General features: G+C 39.3%; 1 protein-coding gene across 1 annotated transcript; it reads right to left on the minus strand.

The window, feature by feature from the left end:
• Window positions 1-1650: 1650 nt before the first annotated feature.
• On the minus strand, window positions 1651-23553 carry FBXO38 (F-box protein 38; the record flags this gene model as incomplete). Its single annotated transcript, XM_084268572.1, has 21 exons — window positions 1651-2241; window positions 3859-3972; window positions 4236-4339; window positions 5170-5315; window positions 6456-6622; window positions 7656-7758; window positions 9385-9485; window positions 12448-13167; window positions 14879-15058; window positions 16158-16277; window positions 16927-17149; window positions 18022-18164; window positions 18418-18588; window positions 18897-19027; window positions 19450-19543; window positions 19957-20094; window positions 20236-20373; window positions 20714-20879; window positions 21279-21442; window positions 22520-22653; window positions 23426-23553. The coding sequence occupies 21 exons, from the start codon at window positions 23551-23553 to the stop codon at window positions 2063-2065; spliced, it is 3564 nt and encodes a 1187-aa protein (XP_084124698.1). The 3' UTR covers window positions 1651-2062.
• Between the last annotated feature and the right edge of the window lie 588 nt (window positions 23554-24141).

Raw genomic sequence — 24141 nt, forward strand, 5'->3', positions numbered from 1 at the left:
CACATCCCAGATACAACCTCAGGCACCCAGAGCTTTCATGAGATGGACACAATCAATTTAGTCACTACATTACTGCTATGTGTAAAATGGGTGTAATGTTTAAGAGGTTAAAATTACCACAGGGTTCAATTGTTTACAGAAAGAAATATTGAATATAAATAAGCACGTAATTTGTATAAATACTTCTTCAAAAGGCTAAAGTTAGAGATACCAGATGGAGATCTGGTGCGATACTCTGGAAACGCGGTAACGTTTTCCTGTACATGCTGTATTAAAGTGGTAAACATGACTGAATCAATGACTCAGATTACTTGAAACACTTCTAGGAAGGGTCACAATTACGTTTTGTCTGAACATCACTGAATATATTATCTGTGGTTAAATATATTTGTTACAACTAAACCATTAACTTTGATCCTGCATTAAAGCAGATTTCACAGCATTTGCATCATTATCTGGCATTTAGCACTCCACCTCCAGCGATGAGTAGATAGCACACATGTGAGAAGGCGCAACTGCACCAAAGCCCTCGCTGCTTCCATTAGGCACCATCCTCTTCCTCATACCTAATTTCTTTCTAGTTCCACATTACCTCAAACCCTTCTGCAGAGGAACACGATGCAGAGAAAACACGCGCTTGGCTTTTCTGTGCTGAAGTTTTGTGTCTTCAATTCTACAGAGCCAAAAGTCATAGAAATCCCCATGAGCCACACTGATACCAAAGTTCAAAGGCATAAAATCATTAACAATAATCTGGAAAATTGTATCAGCTCTGTGGCTTGTACCACAGCAATTCAGTTAACCATCATTCGCTTGGCTGGAAACTCTACCCCTTTAAAACAGCTTGGTAAGGCCATAGTAGATCAGGCAGCACATCAAAGGTGCATCTGTGCAGTTACCTCTGCACATGCATGCAGACACTGCCCCACAGCACAGCACATGAGCCTGTAAGAGGCTGCCCACACCACAGGGCACTTTCCTAACAGCGCACAAGCCAGCTAGCTGAATATATATACACCTGTATATGGAATTGCAGCAAACTCTGGACATATACACAAAACATCTATGGATATTGTGGGAACCAGAGGCATTTTCTATTTATTTTCTACAATAAAAATGAGTATTCAGGGGCAAAGAGCAGTTACTGATTGTATGGGAAATCTGCATTCATGAGCGAGCATGAATCAGCCTGAAAGCTCACTGCTTGAGTGAGGCAGATCCTGCACTGACACAGCTCTAACTAAGCAGTTACACATTGCTTTTCCTGCTTGTCTTCAGGGAAAACTCAGCTTTCAGCCAGTCAGTACGTGTAGACACACACTAGAGAGCAGAACCAACAATTAGCAATTTTTTTTTCATATTACAGAGTTAAAAACACTATTAAAATGAAATCAAATGGTATGAAATAATTAGAACATAGCCTCTGTTTTCAAGGTGCTCAAGAGATTTTTCTTCTTTCTCACAAATGTTTTTAATGAACTCTGGAAACTACCACAGATCAGCAACTTCCCTACTTCTCTTCTGCTTTTGGTCTTCTTTGCAACAGCTGGAGAATAGTTCTCTCCCTTTGAAAAATGCACACAGGACGCAAAGATTGTGCTCAACAGGTTTACTCAGACTGGACTCTTAAATGTTCAAGAAAAAAGGCACAGATTAAAAGAGACTCTGATGACTCTTTTGAACACAGCAAATGGGATTTTGTTTATAACAAAAAAAAATACTGCTATGAATTGTATGGGCTGAAAAAGTCAAATATTTTTTCCCTGTTTCTAATTATTGGCCTTCATTAAAATGGAATTTAAATTAAATTGTATAAACATATGAAATAAAGTCTCAGTATTAGGAAGTTTTTCTTTTGTTTCCTCTATGTACAAATCTTAGTATACAATTTTTACTTTTCATTATACATTTACTACATACTCTTTTTTCCAAACTGTGTGAGCACAGCCGCAAAGTACGTGTTTCAGGAGAACGCTTTGCATCCGGAAAGAATCCCCCTGCGTTCCTGGCCGACAGTGCCAATCAGTTTCTCAAGAGATGACAGGATAGGGAGGGCATCCACTCAAATGTAATCATCCTCTACTGGTTCACCGTTGACGTCACAGTAATGGATGAAGATAGCCACCACGCGCTGGAACACACCTTTCTTCATCTGGCGCAGTTCGGAGATCTCCTCTCCTATTGTTTCCATGCAGATGTCTGCAGACAGCTGCCCTTTCCTTCGGGGTGCATAAATAGTGGCTGTGGAAGGCACACAAGAATGAAAACTAGAATCTTTCCTATAAAGAAATTTGCAAGTCAATCTGTTTCGCATTAAATGAGGCAGTCTGGGAGAACAAAGCAAACAGAAACATCTTCCATTGAACAAAAATGTTCAGGGAATATTATTCAAGCAGAAAAGGTATTCTGTCTTCCCCATATTTAAACCTTTCAATAGCTCCAATACTCATTTAATGTACGCAAAAGCCCATGTGACTTCGAGTGAAGGAAGTCCCAGTGCATAGCAAAGCCTGTCCCCTAAGACTTACCTGACATGCTTTCAGGTTATCCATTTCAGTGATCACTTAAATGTTTTATAAACAAGAGCAATTGAGGATAAAGATGAAGTCTTTGTATTTTATGGCTTTAACATCATGTTTAATCTAATTACTCTTTTAAATCAAATACACATCAATGTTTTATTATTCAGACTTAGTCTGAACTACAAGTGTGAAGTCTATGAATCAGTTTCAAATATAATAAAATTTTTTAAAAATCAGAGATTTTTTTCTAATCCTTTTGAGCCTTATCCCTTATCCTTGAAAGGCTGAGTGAGCTGGGACTGTTCAGCCTAGAGAAAAGAAAAGACTAAGGGGGACCTTATTAATGTTTATAAATATCTTAAGTATGGGACGCAGGGGAAAATGGCCAGCCCCTTTTCAGTGTCTGTGGGGACAGGACAAGGGGCAGTGGCTGCAAGTTGGAGCACAGGAAGTTCTGTACCAACATGTGGCAGAACTTTTTCACAGTGAGGGTGAGGGAGCCCTGGAACAGGCTGCCCAGGGGGGTGTGGAGTCTCCTTCTCTGGAGATATTCAAGACCCATCTGGACGCCGACCTGTGCAATATGAGCTGGGGAGCTGCTTTGGCAGGGGGGTTGGACCTGATGATCTCTCGAGGTCCCTTCCAACACCTATGATTCTATGATCCCTTTGAATTATAGCTAGATGAGAATTTTAATTGACTGACATCAATTAAAAATACCTCTAATGAAGGTGATTCCAAGATTTTCCTAATTAAGTAGTGGAAGAACATTTTTCCCTGCTCTTAATTGAGCCCTAGGAACTGCACACTAGTATTTTTAAGACAAGCTCCTAAATAGACAGAGGCGCATATATATATATATATATCTCCTGAACTCTTAACCCACATCATCTCTGTTCCAGAGTTTAAGTCCCGTTCTTTCCTCTTTTATCCTAAGTTTCTAAAAGTTGCTGCTCTCTCTTCAGCCTACTTTAGTAACCTCTCACCAGGCAAGGCCAGAAACATTAGTCCAGCTGAGCTTTCAGCAGCAATGCCACTAATCTCCAAAGAACATGAATTCCTGGGACTACACATGACAGCATTGGGTTTGTGTGGTTTACATGCACTCCTTCTGCATATGACAAACCCATCATATTTTTAAACTAAGCAGCAGAGCAGCTCTCTAATTTTGGCACTTCAGTGGGCTGATATACTGTTACAGTACTATGGCCCTTTCCTCCGCTGGACCACCTACTCATCCAGCTCCCAGCACTGCTACAAGTCATTATTTACAGACTACCATAAAAAGCATAAGAATTAAAAACTTGAAAAATAAAGGAATGCATTGATTACTTACTTCTCTCATCATCCTCAAAGTCGTATCTAGCATAACTGTTTGGCTCCGCTGTTCTCAGTGATCTCAACCATGGGAAGTCAGTAATCATGGAGTAAGGGGCACCATCCACAATGCCTAGGGGACAGACAGGATGAGCGCACAAAGAGGATAATGTCACTCTTTCAGCACCAACACTCTTTATCAAGTAAACTTCACTGGTATCACACAGATCAGTCGCTCGACTGCAGGAAAAGCACTTCCTCAATTCAATTCCCCCACTCTGTGTCAGAAGTCCTCTGTTTCCCCACAAGAATTATTATTCATGTCTCTCTAACCTCACTCAAAGTTACTTATTTTAGAGACTGATCATCAGCTTTCAGCTCTCTCTAAACACTCACCTTCTAGAGTGTAAATATCTCGTCCCCAAGGGTACTTTGTGTATTTCTTCAGGTCTTCATCAGTTCGTGTAGCTTCAGGGAAGAACTCATATTTAATAAGCTCTCTGGAGAGAGGAAGGAAGAGAATACAGGCAGTAGTGATAGGAAATGCGAAGGTGGGAATGACAAAAACCAAATGGGAAATCCTATTACACAACTTTTCCCTTAATGAGCCTGAATCCATCAAAACACTCCTCTAAGACCCTCACACAAGCTCAGTATACAATCTTTTCCCTTCTGAGAGTAACCACAGAGAATACGTAAGGTTTCAATGAGAAACCAATCAAACTAAATTTTAAGTATAGCTTTCTGTCTGTAAGGAACAATCCAACACAGCTGCAACTGAACAAAACTTCCCAAGTAAATTTGTTCTCATAGTCCTTTTAGTGAAAAACCAGGACAAAAGCACTGGTTTAAAGCAGTTGGATCAGAGCCACTGTATGCAACAATTTCCTGCTGCTAAGAATTTCTGCTCCTCAGTAAGGAGCTGATACTCATTGCACATTATCTTGCCCAGAAACTAATTCTATTTCTTGGAGTAAATAAGTCTCTCTTTTTTAATTAGAAGAATCTTGATTTCAGATCCTACCACATTCCTCAGCCATCTCGACTACTTCAATGTTCAACTTTGTTATTGCTGGATGGAGCAGAACTGGGGAATTCCACAGTATTCTTCACATGGGTAAGTTTATTGAGTTTACCTTTTGTATGAGATACATGTGGACATTGAAATGCTATGCTGCATTATGTAGGATTCAACCTTTACTAGTCAGCACACCTTTTTTCTTTTAAAATTTTAACAGACTACAGCAAGTCTCCAGCCTGACTGAAGCTGTAACGACAGACTCAGGAGTGAACACTTTTTCTGTGAAGTTACTGAAGGGCAAGTACTCACTGGTTGATATTTGCTATTGTGTCCATCCAGCTCCGAATGCGCACCTTATTGCGGACGTTGGGTGGGTTACTGAATTCGTGAATTATGCAGATGTGGTAGGGGTAAGGGCCACTAAATATCTTTTGCTCCAGAGTCAGCGTGTCAACCTGTGAAAGGCAGCAAACCAAGACTTGTAACCAGGAGAAAAAGATGTGATTTTATGGTTGACAGGACACATCTATCAAATCCCCCCCAATTCTTGGGGAACATGCCCAACAAGAAGAAATTTTAACAGCATATATAATCAAATACACAATTAAACAGAGTAAAACTTCCCACGTGCGGCTCTGCCAGTGAATCTTCTTGAACAGTGGAATTTGATGGGAAATGTGTATTTTCTGATGCATTTCACAACTCCAATATGTAAGTGAACTTCCATAAAATTACATAAGGGTCCAAACTACATTTGTTTTCTCTGGATTTGTCTCTGGCTTTGAGGGAGGGGTTGGTTCTCGATTATTTGGGGCTTTTGTTTTACCACAGTTCTACCACTGTCCTCCAAGAGCTAAAGCAAGAGATCTGATTTCAAAGGGCAGCCTGCTTTTATATCAAATTAGCCTTCCCTCCTTGGTCAGGCAAACCAAACCAGAAAAAGCATTACTTTGCACGAGAGAGGCAGGATCACAGTAGAATACAGAATGCCCTGCTTAGAGTGATGAAGTCAAAAACCATTCTGGGTCTTAAATTAAGTTCTCTTATTTACTTGTCAAGTGACCTCAATAACTCACTAAGTATTACAGCTTACATCTTCTACATGTTATCTGGGGGAGGAAAGGGTGGCTCCCAGTACCACAAATTGTTTTGCAACACTGTTTAGCATCAAAAGAGGATGCAGCTTTTGCAAAGTACTATTCAAAACACTAACTTACTGCTAGTAAATCTTATAGGACATGGGTTAAAAATTGCAGATACCTATGTCTCTGCTTATACATAACTACAAGTTGATTTAGCAGCATCTAGGTTCTTACAGTTACCTTAGTTATTCAGTTTTGAATGAATGTAATGCATCATGATTTTTTACAGTATCTTCTGAGATGGTAATATTAAGTCTTAAAATTTAGTATCCAAGTTCCAGATTCTGCAGTGGAAGCCTTGGGGATAAAAGTTTTAATAGACAAGTTTCTCAGAGTTGGGTTGCTGAAAAATTTACCTTTCCTGCATTAATTGAAAGCACATGAAGCCCAGAGTGGAAGAACACAGGCAGAGCCTCAGATGCATTCATGATTAAATTAACATTGGGTGTGTACCTGCTGCATTGGACGAAGATAAATGATCCGGTTTCTTTCTGGTGGCATCCTGAGAATCTGATCCAGAACCTGATCCATGTTTAGCTTCTTGCACTGGGCATAGTCAAACCGATTGACAACTGGTGCGTTTTCTACTTTCAAGTGTTTCAACACACGGCACCTTGTAGCTGTAAATCAGCAAACAAAATTATTACAAGAAAAGAAATGGAGTACTGAAAAGACCTGAGGAGCCTCCTGTCAGAGTTGTGAAGGCCACTACTTCAAAAGAAGGCAAACAAGTACTGGAAGTAACAGCCAATAACTGAAGTAATTGTCTAGCTGGCAACTGAAGCATATGGAAGAAATAGGCTGGCTCTTCAATTCTTCCACATTATGACCAAACTTTTAATTTGTGAACTTGTATGAATTCTTTTAAAAGGCCATGTCAAATTACATCTAACAATAACCTTTTTCTCCTTTTGTTTCCTTTCACAAAGCCTCCTGAAATGGTCTGTGGACTGCCATAATTGAATACCACTAACATCAAAAATCAGATCAAATATAGAGTATTGCAAAGCCACACAATGTAAAATAAAGCTATTTCCCTTCTACTAACCCTGCTCATGTAATCAGAATTGAGCTAAAAATTTACTTCTGTTCTAAGTAGTATTCTGGAATAAAGAAATAAATGAATTTCTTCATTCTCTCCTAAGTAGGCATACCTCATTTCAGAAGAAAAGGTGTTATTTTATGTAGATGTTGCAGAAAACAATAAATGACCCAGTGCTTCAATACAGCACCAATCACACACACTGGCATGTGAATGCAATGCAGCTTAAATGCCATAATTTAAAACAGGTTTTTATCATGTCAGCTAAATAATCTAGGCATGCAGAAAGAAATGAGAGAAAAAACAAAGTGCTCTGAAACTCATTTCACCAGCTGCCAATTATTCTATTATCACTCTTCAATAAACATCTCATCTTCCTAACTGTCATATAATTTCATCTGCTAATTTTCAGATATTAATCTTTATTAAACTTGTTACAACTTATAGGGGAAGAGGCATTCAAACTGAGAAGTAGTAACATTTAGTGTTCTAAGCATCAGTTTAATTTGTAGCAAAGCAGCTGATGAATACAAAGCAAGCAGAGGACTGACTTGAATTCTTTCAGAAATTTCTCATAATGCCAGAGGGAGGAGCTATGCATGAATACCTACCATGTATGAACATCATTTTGGGGCAGTCTTTCAGTACCAAATCTGTTATTCCACAATTGGTTAAGGTGATTCCAACAAGGTTTTTGGATTTCAAAGTCAGCACCTGGTGGGGAGAAAAAATAAATCTACAATGGGGTAAAAATAAAACAGGAAAGTAAAATAAACTGAATTTTAAAAGATATTGCCAGGTACTGCCAGATACAGAAGGATATTAACTGGATACTAATCAATATAATGCAGCTTCTGTTGGTAACAGGTATTTGAGATGACTAGGCTACTGATGGCAATGAGATAAAAAGACTTCCTGCTGATCAGCAACATCACAAAATGCAAAAGAACAACTTCACAGGATTAAAAGAAAAGCCGTATCAGGAAGCAGAATTCATACTGGAAAACCTAATATCACCTGCCAGGTACTTCTACTATTCAATACCTATTTTTCAACCACAATGACAAAAATAGCAATTCTGGACAGTCACTCTTGTTTAAGCACAGGCAGAAGGTATATCAGAGAAACATGGTTTGAACTTACAGTACCAATGTATTTTACCAGTGCTATCTCAGAGGAAAACCTCACACAGAGGGTTGGAAATTACACACATAACCTACTTAATCCTGTATGTCCACTATTGGTGATATATTTTTCTATCACAAATCAAGCTCAGGAAACACATAAGCAATCATTTCCAATAGCATGAGCACAAGGAAGATATTTTGGGTTTTTTATCTGAATTTTTCCAAGTTTTATGACTACAAATCCTAGCAAAATTCAGCAACCCAAGGGTGAAGCTGAGCAATTATACAAAGATGAGTAAACATAGTTTCACTGAAATAGAGACATGTAAAGAGAAAAAGGAAGCATTTTGAAAGGGGTTCAGCAATTTAAGCTGTTCCTTGTAACCACAAACAGTTAAAAATTCAAAAATCAGAATGTTGTTCTTTCAAAATTGCACATTTTAGGAAGAAAAATCATGCACCAAAAATACCTTTCATGTCAATCACAAAAGCTGTAATGCATCCCAGTAAACAGAAAAATGTTACAGCACACATTCACAAAAGCTGTCTTAAATTAGTGAGGCTAAGTTCTTCACTGAACAGAGGGGGGAAAAAAAATGCTAGCAGGTTCCTTGACAGCAGAGCTCAGAACAGAAGCTTAAGTTAGCTTTCCTTCACTCTCTGAAGCACTCTTACACTCAGCTAGAATATGGCCCTTGGGTAAAGAGCCCCAATACACTAAGACAGACCTTGCGACTTCTTCCACAACTGACCTTTGCTGCTGAAGAATAAACTCACGTTATTTATATGCTAAGAGAACCTCTGTCCTTCCAAAGTAACAGCAGAGTTGCTGTGTCCAGAGGTAATTGCACATCCCATGTTTCTTTTAACAGCAGTAGCCTATGCTTTTGGTTCAAAATAGATGTCAGAGGATAATTTTTTTCTCTTCACACCGAGTAGGACACTGCAGAAAAGCAGGACTCCATGCAGCACTACAGCCACAAGCACCTGACACACTTCAAGTTCAGCTTTAGCTTAGACTTTGCTCTTCTCAGGCCAGTCAGAGCATCACTGCACCTAACACAGAAACTTCATGTATATGGTTAAGACCACAGGGAGCAGCAACATCAGCTAATCTCATTTGACTCTACACCAAAGACAAGCTTGTGTAATTCCATTGCTCATGAGCATCCTCAGCTGATAAACCTGTAGCAGGTAAGGAAATAGACCTTACTTGAACATGATCATCTTCAATCACCGGATCGCTCGTACTCGTGGACTTGTCAGCTGTCCTTTTCCGCTTCGTGGTTTGCCGTGCTTTTGGCTTGGCCACCTCTGAAAACAGAAGACCAGAAAAATCTTTCCTCTGTTTACATTTCAGGAGAACAACAGAGGCATTCCCTAGCTGAAAACATCCAGTAAGAACATACATTGCCTACGAAAGCAGATCAGACTACCTGTCTGGCTTGAAGACAACTGTATATCTTTTCCTTGCACAAAACCTGCTTTCAGGTTTGTTGCTCAGAATCATTCACACATAAATTGGGCCAGGGGGTGGTGGGCTGTTTATAGCTGAAAACACAGGGATGCTGAATCTTCAACACCATAGAAAGACGCGGAGCCAAGAGAAACACAGGAGGTGAATTGTTAGGTTATACTTGGTTCTCTGCAGCAAACAGAACATTCTTGACAAATACTTGAACTGAAATAGCTTTAATGTTTTAAATAGTAGAAAGAATCTCAAACTACTTAGAAATCTGCTTTTTAAACTGTCACTAACTTTTTCCTAGCATTGCAAAGGATGCCCAGGTATAAAATACTTTGATGTTCCCAAGCTGCTTCTTACTCCATTTCACTCACCAGTAACATCAAATTCCTACTTGATTTAAGAGATGGGACTTTGGAAAAAAAATTATGATAGATGACCTCCCTTACAAATGCCCTAGAATTAATTTTCAACAATTAACAGATCAAAACAAGAAATTTTTTTACTAAAATTAAGGTTCCATTGACTTTTTTGTTTAAACATATGGCATGTTCACAAAGGTTCACCACCAAGATTGAAGTGCAATATATTAGAGAATATATATGAACTACTCCATGATATACTACCACCAACATTTAAAAATATCTCTCTTTTCTTACTGAACATCATCAAATTCCACCAATACATGCAAACTATTAATTAACCTGTGACTTTCAGTGGGCCTATGAGCCCCAGAATTCAGGCTACCGCTTTAGAGGATCCACAGCTTGAAAGATGTAATACTAAGTACTGAACTTGTGGCACCGTGACTCATCATCCCCAGGGAACTTTGTGGCAGTTCCTGGAGTATCTACAGAGTGTGACATATTTCCTAGCTATATTATAGGAAAAACTTTCCAACTTTATGTCAAATTGCTCAAGGTACAGCCCAAGGATGAGAAATCTTTACAGAAGGTTTAACACAACATGCATTTTAAAATGTGAAAAGCATGATTCGCTTCAAATGCAAACTAAAAGATGTTTAAAACCCCCCATTTATTACACATCCTTTAGCCAGCTAGGCTGTGGCACTGATCTTTTTAAAATTTCACTGCTTTTAATATTTGGCTTGTTCCACTGCAATTATTTATGAGAAAAACATTTAAGAGAAAAAAATACTTCTGCTATCAAACATATGCTTGTTAGAGAAGCTGACAACCACAATGTCATTCATGCTGGAATAGTAGAAAGCAGTTGTATTCAAGGCACATTTTTAGACTATGGAATAACATAACTCTATAACAAAGTATTTTCAGGTTATACTTTAAAGAGTTGTATATCCTGTCCTAGTGAAGAAAACCACTGTAACAGCCAGGCAGCAGCATCTTCACTTTCCTATGTATTAAACACATATTTAAAAGATGACACAGCAAGTCTCGTTCTGCCTCAAACATCAGGTAACGTTCAAAGAAGAACACTTCCTTCAAAGAGGAAAATAAAGCATAAAGACATACACATAACTATATGGAGCCAGGAAAACAGCTCTGACTTGTGTAGGCTACATATAGGAAATGCTGAGACATTTTTCTCCACAAGCAGAATGGATCTTTTTTCCCCACGAACAACTGAAACATGAAAACAGAGATACTTTCAGAAAGATACCCTAATTGAATACTTAGATCTGTCTGACTTCATGTTTTGGTAATGGATGAGGATAGAGAGGATCTATTTTCTTTAGATCTTTATAGACTAATTACTAGTCATAGTGGAGCAAGGTAGAAAACAGACATTTGAAATTTAATAGGAAGATCATTTCCTCAATCTTGAGATGCATCGAGCTACAGAACAGTATCTGAGGTGATTTAGGTTTCGGTAACACTTGGGAACATTAAGATAAACTGGAAAGATGCTATGGAATACTGCATTTGAATCATTCCATGCTAACAGAGATAGGAATTGGCTATCAATCTTTTCTACCTCCAACACATACGGATCTGTAACCAGCACATTTCATTTCACTTTTCAGGTATTCTCGGCAAAGAATCCTGGATGTAGGAGGTAATTATAAAGTGTGCTATGCAGACTAAGATAATTATTTTGGAAAGCAATTATATTTGGAAGAAACAGCAAGTTCCCCTCTTCAATCTATTCTTCTAACATTTCTGGCTTCATTCCAGCCTTTCAAGATTTTGTTTGTATTTTGGTTTGTTTGTTTTATGTAATGTGCAGCATGAGCCTATTTAATAAAAAGACAATTTTCAAGGAGTTTGATCACCACGCCTTTCACACTTAGAAGTAGAATCCAATATGCAGGTACACAAACTTGGCTCAATTATAATCCCTGTTTTCTTTATTCCTTGATAAAGTATCAGTTATTAACTTCTACCTCTTGCTACGAGCCGAGTGTACCTGCTGTCTACCTTTTAAAGGGAGAATTTTAATGGGGGAGACAGCCTTATGTTTCAATGAATAGCAGCCTTCACGGGAAGAGAGAACCTGTCAAAAAGAAGTTGAATTTGGTTTTCAAATGAACAAATCAAACACTGTTTAGAATGTACGGATAACACATACAGAAATACTTGCATGGAGTCAAAAAAAGGCACTGGTACTCTTCCAGAGAGATCTGTTATTTTACCTAGCTATGGCAATGAACTCAGCCATTTCTACTGCATCACTATTCCAGCCCTTTGACAACCACTTAGTTTTAAATTTTTAACCAATAAATTTCAGGTTTACCTTCAGTATTACCTGGGGGTGTTGTGGTTGTTTAACACCGTCTCATGCCAGCACAGCAGTTTAATCAGAAATGAATTATAAGCATACAGGTCATACCTGACTCTGACACCAGAGGGACATGAGACAGCTTGCTTCTAGCTCTTGTTAGTGGTCTGCGAGGATACTCTTCCTTATACTCCATCTCGCAGCTCCCTTGCTGGGAGCCCGTGCTCTCCCCCTCACTGGCAGGCCCACAGGCACTCCCACTAGTCCTCTCATCACTTGTCCCTCCTGCAGGTCCACACTTTGGCAGAGTCCTAAGTGCAAAATCTGACCCAGCACTGTTTGGTCCATTCCTGCAGGTTCCACTCGTGGATGGGCATTCCCCATCGCAACACCCACTAGTCCTTCGCTGAACATCCTGTGGCTTGTAGCAGGAGCACCTGGAGCAAACAGAGCTCTCCTCAGTCTCTCTCTCACTGGAACCTTCACTTTTACAAGGCGAGCAGACACACTGCCTGGATTCATCTCCGATTGCTGGACTGGTTCCAGCAGAGTGGCTATTAGCTGTCTGTCCACAGTCAGGGCTAGGAGAAACAGTGCTGCAGGAGCTGGATGTTCCCGTTGATCCCGTAGCATTACTGCAACCTGGGTAAGAATCTTTGCTTTTGTTCCTTTCAGGCATGTCGCTTGCTGCTTTCATGTCTGCTTTAATCTGCTCGCTTGTTACTTGACAGCCTTTCTCACAGCTGCTTTCCTCAGTAAGGAACTGCTTTGCCTGGCCCACTTGGCTGGCACCACATCTCTTCCGCAGAGGTGTCTTGCCTTTACCGCTCACTGGAAGAGTTAAAGTGAGAGAGAACAGTGAGACAACCTAACACACAGTTTAAATACTGAGTGTGACTGTATTACAGGCTACTTAAAAGAGAAGGCAGGCTAGAGGCCAACAACAAATCTTGTCAGTACCACACAGCTATTTACATCTTATGGGAACTAATAGCATTTTAACAGTTGCTGAATCTCTAGAATCTCTTGCAGCTATTTTTGCAGTGATGTGCTGGGGCTTTGTCAGTAAATGAGATACGTATTTGCCAGACAGGCTAATATTTCCACAATGTAGCTAACTGGTTAAAAAGGCCAAAGCACAAAAACATGAAAGCCACATTGATAATAGGCTTCTGTTTTCTTAACTATGAGGAATAAATCTAAAGAATTAAATAGTAATGTAGATAGAAGTTCATGCTTTCAATGGCAATCCTTAGCTCCCCCTCCTGGGTATGGAAAGTGGTGTCCAGAGGTAACATCAGTCTCTGTTGACAAATGAAGAAAACCATAGAGAACAGTGTACAAATCACCATTGGAACATGATGGCTACAGTCCTAAGCCTCACAGCTTACATTAAACCAAGCTGGAAAAAACATTTTTTGTGCTACAAGTGTTTATGCAAATAGTCTCCAAACACAGGTTATTTCAACCTTCAACCAGACCACCAGTGAAAAACTCCAGTGTAGTTGAAATGTACTAAATGACAGGGGCTGATGTGTAGGGAGTACTCTAGTTACAACTGAAAGACACACTACAGCTTTGATAGGTCCTAGGCTTTGCAGAAACTAAACCAGTACTAGACCAGTACATTTCTCAGTCCTTCACAATGCAGGATTTTTTAAAAAAAACTTAGCTAAATATTCATTAAAGCTTAATACTGTATGTACTTATCTGCCAAATATTTATATATCACAATTTGACTTTGGCTTCTGCCTTTCTTATGTATGTATGAAACAACTTCATTAGAACACTAACTACAGGAAACACCCTGTCACCTCTGCTGCTGGAAAAAGACGTGCTACATATGACACTGGACCCAGGACTTGGTGCCACAGATGTGAAGGTTATATCTCTACATTCAGAAGACAGGGAATGTTCTTTTCTATGTCCCTCTATAATTGTCATACTATGGTGATGTTCTAGGCCTCTTACTCTGAGTCATAATAATAAATATCATACCAGTCCTACTATATATACACACTCTGTAATAATGAGCGTTGTTCAGAAGTGATGACTGTACTGAACACCACCCTGAGAACTCTAACTACCCTTTCAAGCTCATATCAAAGAAATTTGACCTTTAAGTGACACTCCTGCAGGGTCCCATGAACCAAAAGATGGCTACAACACTCTCACATTTTCCCCAAAAGTCACATTTTGTTTCAGTAGCAATGCTTTGGCAGATGAATCATACAGAAAAATACAGCTGCAAATCCGGCTTCACAGGCATGATGAATTCTGTGTACTTGGAAATCCAGAAGAGGAGCTGCAGGTTTCTGCATGCAAAGCAGTACAGTTTTTTATGTTTCTGTAAAGCAACTAGGAGCTCAGAGAGATGTGCCCTTACACCTCCATTCTAAATCTGTAACAGGAACAAAAGTATAAGGGGCAAACAAGCAACTTGCCTTTTACAAAGCTAGAAATAAAACTAAACAGGATGGAAAGACCAAAGCTTAAGAAGAAATTTTGCTTAACAGTGCCCAGGAACCTATGTGTTCCACACCTGAAGGTTCTCTAGTTTCCACTGGATCTCTGCTTTTCTCTTCTCCATCTGAGTAATTCTGAGCAATGCTGTTAGAGATGCAGGCTCTTGAAGTCCCCATGTTTTCTTCCTCATCCTCACTGTCTGAATCATGGACAGTAACAGGTGCTGCTTTTACAACTGGCTGAATGCCACTTGGTCCTGAAAACAGCACAAGAATGCCAACAGTTCATGTAAAAATTAGCCAAGCATGGAATAAAGGGCTGAAGAACTTTTAGAACTGCTTGAAAAAAGTAACAGGAGATTAATTTGGTTCAATTTAGCCACCACTTTGTGGCTTCCTTGTTAAAATCCATTATGAGAAGAGCACAACGCTGCATTTTGACATTAAAGCACTCTAGTTAAAAAGAGAAAGACTGTCACAATCTAAGACAAAACACAGGTTTTCTGTAATGTTTCTCAACTCAAAGATTCTTCCATGATAGTACAAGTAACTGCCTAACTGTGGATTATTATCAGTCCCTGAAACCTCTACCACAAACACAGAAACGTTGGTCAGAACACTCACAATTATCCTTCTAAATCCCTCCAGGAAAAATGGGAAGGAGAAGGATGAATTATCAAACTTTGATATAAATGTGCTTTGGTAGTTACCTCTCTTGGCATTAGCCAAGCACAATGACACACCTGCCTGGGAGTAACACAAGAAATGAACGTGAAGTTAAATAACCTTTTCAGGAGCTATCTTGAAAAAGTGAACAGATCTGGCACACATGTATCATACTTCATGTTGTGGGCATATTTAGCAGAAAATTATGTTGTCCTGCAAATAGTGGCTATAAAAGAAATTAAGACTACCTGACATCACTTACGTGTGTCACTAACAATGTCACTAATACATATAAAATTAACACTGGAACAAGTTGTTCTGGCTTGGAAAAAAAAAAAGAAAAAAAAAGAAAAGCATTCACATGCTGTGGTGAAACAAGTAAGGCCATTAACACCAACAATGAAACACAACAAGTTCATTCAGGCCTTCTGAGTCTTTTATTATACTTGGCACAAAAATAAGGCTTTAAGAACATGATTATTTTACTCCATAAGCAAAAGAAAACTGGAGGCTGTAAAACAGACTTTAAAACAGAATACATTTCTTCACAGCAGTAAGCTGTTCTAGCATCATTATTTTGAATGCACCAGACAACCCAACTGCAGAAAACCATCCAAGATTTGTACTGAAAAATCTCACCCCTCATGAAAGGGATACCAAAAGGTAATTCCTTTCCAAAACCAAAGTTACCTGCTTGCTCTTCATCAACCTCCATAGGAATGACAGCCTGGCTGTGAGCTGGGACCTCATTCTGCCCCTGCCCAGCAGCCATCCCTTCTTCTTGTGCCACCTCCTCCATCTCATTCAGTGCTGAAAAGATTAATATCAGGTCAGGAAGATGAGACAGAAGAAGAGAGCACACAAGTGTAAGAGGAATTCAACTGGCACCCACACTCAGTCAGAGAACCATCAGTAAGTAAATGATAGCTGCCTCGAATCCTTCAGTGAGTCTCTAGCTTGCACAAAGTCTCTCACAGATTTGTTCTACATCTCTTTAGCCAAGGCTCCAGCCTAACTTTCAGGGCTCACTCCTCCCAAGTATTTCACTCCTCAAAAGTCCTGTTCTACTGCAGTGACCAGCATAACCAGGATTTACATTATTCTTTCCCTCCAATTGACTTATGCTTTTGCTGGGAATGTTTAAAAATATACCATCTGATACTGATGTACTCCCAGCTGTTACAGAGCAGCCTAAGAAAGAGTTCACCCTTCCACAGTTCTCACACCAAAACTGTACTTTGCTAACATCTGTACTGGCGTGAATTGCTGAATTGTGCTGTGCCTGTAACTGCACAAAAACGGCTTTTATCACACAGGTAGCTGAGATGAGCAAGCAGCCCTCAAAAGACTGAAATGACATACCAGGAATTGAAAAAGCAAGAAGCTTTCAGTGTATGTAAATAAGCAGCAATGCAAATAAAATCACTCTCTATAAAGGTTCACAAATATCAGCGATTACCCTCAGCTGCAATCTGCTGCTCCTCAGCTTGACCATCTTGCCGCTGCTCATTCTCCTCATTCTGGTCGTTTGGATGTTGGTGATTGTTGTGATGGATGTTTGGATTATTGTTATTCTGGTGGTTATTGTTGTTGTCATTGTCATTGTTAGAGTTCTGATTGCTGACTAAGGCAGAGGAGACACCAATTCCTGTGCCTGCACTTAGGCCCACACGAGCACAACCCTGAAAGCAAAGAGCAACTATTAAGATTTATAATCACGGACACATTATCTCAAAAACATATCCTAATGCCAGCAGAAAAAGCATTCTGTCAGTAGTATCTGGGATAACAGAACAGTACACATGTGAAGAACAGGGAATTTATCCCTAATACTTCCTTATGCTACACACTGCAGAGGTTCACCTTAAGTTTGAAAACCCAGAAAACTTACACTCAGTTAATATCCCAATGAAAGGGTGCTTCACAAAGCATGTAACTCTATGAAGTAGTCTTTAATTTGCTATGAGATCATATTACATCAGTACAAACAGCAGATGATCCACTCTTCCTAGAACACTGTAGCCTCAAGACAAAATTCACGATCAAAGAAAGCAGGTTGTTATGTAGGCAGTTTTCATTACATTACAACAGTTATTACAGAGATTTGTGTTACAGTGTGGGAGAAGGGGCAATATGAAGAAATTAAATTCCTGAGCTTTGACAGCACTCCAGTAGGGGAATAGGACCCCATTTCACCCACTACAGAACCATAAAAGCTTCTTAGCATTGTAAACAGATCCCTGAGCATGAGAAAAAAACCCCAAAACATACAAGGAGCAATAGCAGAATGAAGTAGTGGTAGGGATCTCAACTGAATGAGTATCAATGTGAAACTTTCTTCCTGGTCACATATTCATACAAGACCATACCCTGCCATTCCTCACATCATTCTCACTAACGTATCACAATAATAGTAACTGCAAGCCACAGTCCTTTATTTACTAAACTATGTAATTAATCACAACTTTTAAAAGCATGCATAACAGGTTGAGCTTACCATATTTCCAATGAGCTGGCACCAACAGAAAGTAAAACTATTCCCTGAAAGACTCACCTTAGGAGGCTCACGGAACATCTGGTCCAAAGAAATAAATTCTAAGCTTGGCAATAACTCAATGAACTGACTAAAAGAATCTAGCTTTATCGCATGGCATCGCACCAGGGTGAGGTCAACCAGTCGGGTCCACCTTGAGTGATCTGCAGAAGAGAAGAGATGCATTTCCTGAAGGATTCCTATCTCACTTATTTTTCTCATTATACCCTTTCCAGATTTGAGAGTAGGCATCTTCTGTATCTCCATTCTGTTACCAGCACCATTATGCTTCCAAACCAAGCATCATCTACTGTACTTACTAAGAAATAGAACAAGCAGTACTATGAGCAGAAAAATTCTGTTTTAATATCAGAGCTATTCATATAGTATCTCTAAAATTTCAAAGGTGTGCAATACCTGTAATCCAATTATTTGGGTTATGTAGATGTGGGCAGTTGTAAATGACCAGATACTTGATGCAAGAAAAAACTTCATTAACAGCTTTCATACCAATATCTGTAATAATTCCTGGATTTTCAACCACATCAGCCAAGCCGTACTTCACCAAGTCTCCATTCGTCATTTTACCTACGGAAAAGACCGCAGCAAACAAAGCTCTAACCATCACAAACTCATCTTTTATAGCATCATTTTCTAAATCTCTATTTTAGCCCAATTTGGCAAAATTGATCAGATTATTACTTCAGTTTTACAAAGCTGAGATTCCCAATTTCAGTAAGAGTTTCAGGAAGCGAGGAAAAACGTATTTAGCTGTATGAGATCAGCAGCCTCAAGATGGTTAATAGTCTCTTCTAATCACTCTTAGAAAACCATTGAAAACGCAACAACTGATTTAATCCTTATATTTGTCAAATAGTTTATAAAAAATGTCATACACTGTAGTAAAAACTCATCAACATATCCTAGATGAAGAGTTTCAAACTGTGGGAATTCCAGTTCAGCCATCTTCAAGGCAGAAAAAACACCGTCTTTGGTCAAGGAAGGCTGGATCCGCACTTCATGCAACCTGAATGCAATTAAGAATTGCTGTTATTAAAAGGCATGCCAAAACAAAATTGCCATAGAAACCACTCAAGATGCCCTCTGGTAATAAAATTAAAATATTATTTCAACAATAGTAGGATTAAGAGGATAGTTGTTTTATGATTATGGCAGCTTTTGGCAGTTACGCAGCAATATAGTTGTGAGCTAACTGCACCCGACTTTTCAGATGCAGGTCTAAGGCAGCAGCCTATGACACAAAGCAATTCAGAAGCAGACATACCTCCAGAACCTTTAACCACAAAAGTGCTACTGCTATGTAACGCTTAAATATTTATTCCTTAAATTTTTGAAGGGTGTTCTGCTTCCTTATGTTCTTGGACTTCATTGCTAAGACAGTCATTTTGAGAAAGGAGAAGGGTGAAAAGAAAGATCTCAGGCCCATACCTTCGTGCAGCAGTTATGATGAGGTAGCCCAGATCCACTTCAAGTGCATTCTTGCAAGCTCCCAGAACTATAGTGTGCAAATTCCTAAAACCACCTGACAAGAAAGGAAAACCGCATTCTTTCACTTAGTCATCACAGATCACAACCTTCAGCCTTTGACATTTCTACCAACATTGTCTTGACAATTAACACCACACTTATTTTTTCAGCAAATCAATAAAACGTGTATGAGCACCCAACTCCCCTCCAATCCTGCTAGGTCTACTCACCAACAAATGCAACTGGAAGGTTAGCTTACCAGTCAAGAGTTAATTGCTGTTAAAGATCAAAACAAGACTCAACACACAGCTATACTAAACCCAATAACCATAGTTCTAAATTTGATACCTTTAAAATAATAATCAGGGAAGGATATGCTACAGACAAAAAGCTAAGCTTCACACACATACAGTATTTGCTAATATTTTTATTTACCTGTTTAAGCATGAGGGATAAGAAGTTACATACCCGATCTCCAGCTATCTTCTACCACATGCTGGATAAGTCCACCCAGAAATGGAACACGAACCAGTTCTAAATGCTCCAAATTCCGAGCAGAAGCCAGGCCCGTCACTAGGGGAACATACTTCAAAGAATTTGTGGGTCCTACACACAACAAACCAATATAGACAAAAAAAAAAAAGGTAGTTCTAAGATTTCTGTTTACAGTTGGTGCCTATGTGGCTTTAACAGAATTAAGGTTTCCTACATGCTAACACATCCCCTCCGCCCACAAATCCCTCTTACCGGCACAGTTCCTCATGACAAAAGTGCGTAAGCTGATACAAAGGAAATCTTTAAAAGGCTGTGGTTTGGTGAGTCTCACCCACTTCAGATAAAGGTGCCTCAGCATTGGGATACAAGGGATCTCAGGGACATTCACCCCTGATAATACATAAACAAAACAAACATTTTAAACAATCTTTAAGCTGTAAACTCTAGGATAAATTTATTTGGAAACATGATGGCTTTTCTTCCCCATGTGGCACATGAGAAAAGCTGTAAACATTTTAAACAAAAGTTCTTCACCTTAGCTTGTCAAGACAGTTTTTTAGAATTTGTACTTTGGAGCTGATTTTTTGAGAGATATATATCTCTCTCAATTAATATTTTTTAAATGCCACATGCTAGATTCCTCTCTTAGAAAGAATTAACGATTTTGCAGTGTCAAAGCCTTTAAATTCACCCGTGTTGAAGCCAACTACTTCACCATTACCACACTTACCTACTAAGTGCAAAGTCTGAATTTTAGCTCCTATAGGAATTTTCAGCTTGTTCTCAGGAGGAATTGGAAAAGCACCGTTACGATTACGAAACTTCCCTAAAATGTGAACTTGGGGCATGTATGTCCAAATAGCTTCCACCAGCTCTAAATGAGAGGTCTCAACACCCTGGATGAAAGGAAGCAAAGCAGATGCTCTAACATCAGTTCAAGCAACAACATCCTCTTAAGCATGTAAACTTCTCAATAATGCACTATGTGTAATGCAACGTTAGTTAACTTCCTAGCAAGACATGACTTTTTAAAAGCAGAGGGAACAGATTTTTAATTCTTAAATTAACTTTTAATTAATTTAAGAGCACCTGTGGTGCCCACTGGTGCAACTAAAACCAGTACTTGTTTGCAAATACAAGCACAATTAACTGATACTCTCTACAGCCAGGCCTGGCTACAAAGTCCAGGTCTGTAAGCCCTGTAAGCCACAAGTCCCTGCCACATTGCTTCTGCTCTGTTAACATGTGTCATCTCAGCAGCTGAAGAAGGTTCTGTCTCAAGTCTAACTACTCACCAGCAGATTTGGACAGGCCTGCAAAGCCTCTAAAACTCCAGGAATGCTGAAAGCTTCATGGCCACGGACTCTGCGTCTTTCAAGATACCTGGGATGAAGACCATAAAGTTGTTCAATGTCTGGCATCTTCCTCAGCAGCGTTAGGAAACTGGAATCAGTGAAACCTAAGATGACAACAACAGATTTGGTATTTGTGTGACAGCAGACACCTAGCTGTAAAGGGAAAGCCAAATACATTGTTCTCTTTGCATGGTAGGATAAATTCAACAGTGGCAGATGTACTCAGTGAAGCAATAGCTTGTTTTCTACTTCCAGATTTTAGAAATCATCACCTACATACTCTTCTGCCTTGAACTTTGCAGGCTTGCTATAGGCTTCCTCAGTGGAGTTGCATGGCTACAGGTTAAGTCTACTTTCTCCCTTCTCAGATGAAGCACTGCTGCAGACTGTCAGGCTTTGTGTCTCTATCTTTCCTGGAATTCCATTTATCAGCTACATGACTCAAAAATGCCCTGCTAGATGAGTTATCTGCAGTTCATCATTACTGACCACAGCTCACAATTCTCAGAGTAGTTCCTTAAAGCAAAGGATTCTTTTATTCTAAGATCAGACAACACATAAAAAGGATTTTAAACTAGAAAGTTATCTGTATTTGGATCTATCTTAGGTTGGGTCTAACCATCTACCTGATACCAGCCCTAACAAATCTGTCTAACTTTAGAATTCACTCATTTTAGTTCTTTTCCCCCAACAGTATCCCAGCAGTATAATTTAAATCCAACAGAAATCCTAATACTCACAGGGTTGACCTAGGTTGCCAAATTTATCTATAGATCTGAAGATGGCTTGAGGTGTGACATCAAAATTTATTTATTCTTACATTGTTAAGTGTTGGCAGATGAGTTGCTCTCTCATTCCATTGTATATTTTCCTGCCTGCATGCAAACAGCCTCTTCTTGGATTAACCCTTGGATTAACTCCCTTACAATAATCAGACAAACACAGATTGTATTTACAGATTGCTACAGAGAATCCCACTTTCTGCTACAGTAATATCCAATACACACACACAGACACACAGACAAATTTTCCAAACCACTAACTTGAGGAAGCCACCCAAATCTCACAAAAGTCAAAAGGAATCAAACACAATCTGCCCTGCCTGCATCATTAGAGATATGAGGAAAGAACAGTCAGTTCTGCTCGAGACTTCAATGCCATATCGTGAGTGCACTACTCACCAGTGGGCATGTACTCCCACCAACGGCCTGCACATAGATCCACAACCTTCACTACTCGCAGGTACAGAGTGACTGCTTCCTTCAGCTTCCTGGACAGGCATTCCATGCACATGATATCCTGCAAGGGAAGGTACCTTTGGGAGAGGAAAAAACACCCCCCTGATTTATCAAAGATGGATCCTTTTCAGCTTTTTCCAAACTAAAGAACATCCCAAACATGGCTACACAAATTCACCTATTCCTAACACCTAACAACATTAATTCAAACAGAACTTTGCAACTCTCCTCTAATAAAGCAGGCAATTTTGATAGGCTGCATGACTCACCAGTTTCTGACACTTAATAGAGGACATTTAAGGTAAACATATAATACTAAAATGGAGAGATGCTTCAGTTAAAGGTAGGCTCATTTCCTAGTACATCCTACCATGCTAAATTAGCAAACTTTTTGGAGAGCTGCTGTTTTTAAAAACAGATCTTGTCAGCAAGACATCACGTTCTGAATAGGCACGAGCAAACGTCTTGGAAGAAGGACCTTGCTGCAGGGAAGTTTATATACTCAGCCAAGCTCCCTTCCACACACTATGAAGTGGATGCAATGATTTCAAGACATGCACCTCAACTAAGTAATACCTGAGATACATTTTTGAGCTGAAATCGGTATTTAAACAAACTTATTTCTTCTGCCTTCCACCTTTTATGACATTGACATAATTGAATTAATTTGTAAGCATCCAAACAAATTCTGGGACTCAAAAAACAATTCTCACTCTATCCAGTTTTTCTCTACCAATTCACTCCTGGTATATTTACATTTTCTGAACACTACGTGCACTATTAGTGAGAGTACAATGGGGAAAAATAGAAATCAATAAATTCAATAAATTGACTTCTGAATCTGCTCACCTAAAGATGTGGCAAAGCACTTCATGAGAGAGTTGGTTCATGTAATCTTTTGGCTCATCAGCTATGGTAGACTCAGAGTCTTCACTGTTCACTGAGCACGGCTTCACACTTTTCCGACGGGGACCCATTTTTGAAACGATTTCTGATTAAAGGAAATGTTCACAATGTTATGCAAACTCAGTGCAACTGAAAGAGAAGAGGGACAGAGAGTAGAGGAGGACACACCAGTTAAGCTTCGTTTACCAAAAAAACCCCAACAAAACCTGCCAATAAAGACAAGCTCCTGTACGGCTGAATTAACTAAGAAATAGAAAAAGTATTCCAATAAATTATAGTTTGCCTCATACACAAAGTCTCAGACATAACCTGGTGAGTGGTTATTAGATAGACTAGAAAGTCCCCCAGAGCTAAGGGGGACTAACAATTAGGATTAATAAGAGATCCATTCTTTTGCATAAATAAAATGTCTTCAGAGATACCATCCACACATTACTTGATCTAGACACATCACAGGAAAGCTGTGTGGAGAGTTAGAGGTTACCAAGCACATACCAACTAGATGTGTTCCAGTGAAACAGAAATCCCAAAGCCTCTGTCTAGCAGAAAAATAAATAATGTCCCTTTCAGCAAAAAACGGGCTCCCACTGATCATTTCCCAAACCCAACCTATTAAAGGTCCTCAAACCAGCCCTTTCTTAGCAGTTACAATACCAAAT

Source organism: Gallinula chloropus (assembly GCF_964237585.1).
Source record: "Gallinula chloropus genome assembly, chromosome: 10".
In the NCBI taxonomy this organism is placed as follows: Eukaryota; Metazoa; Chordata; class Aves; order Gruiformes; family Rallidae; genus Gallinula; species Gallinula chloropus.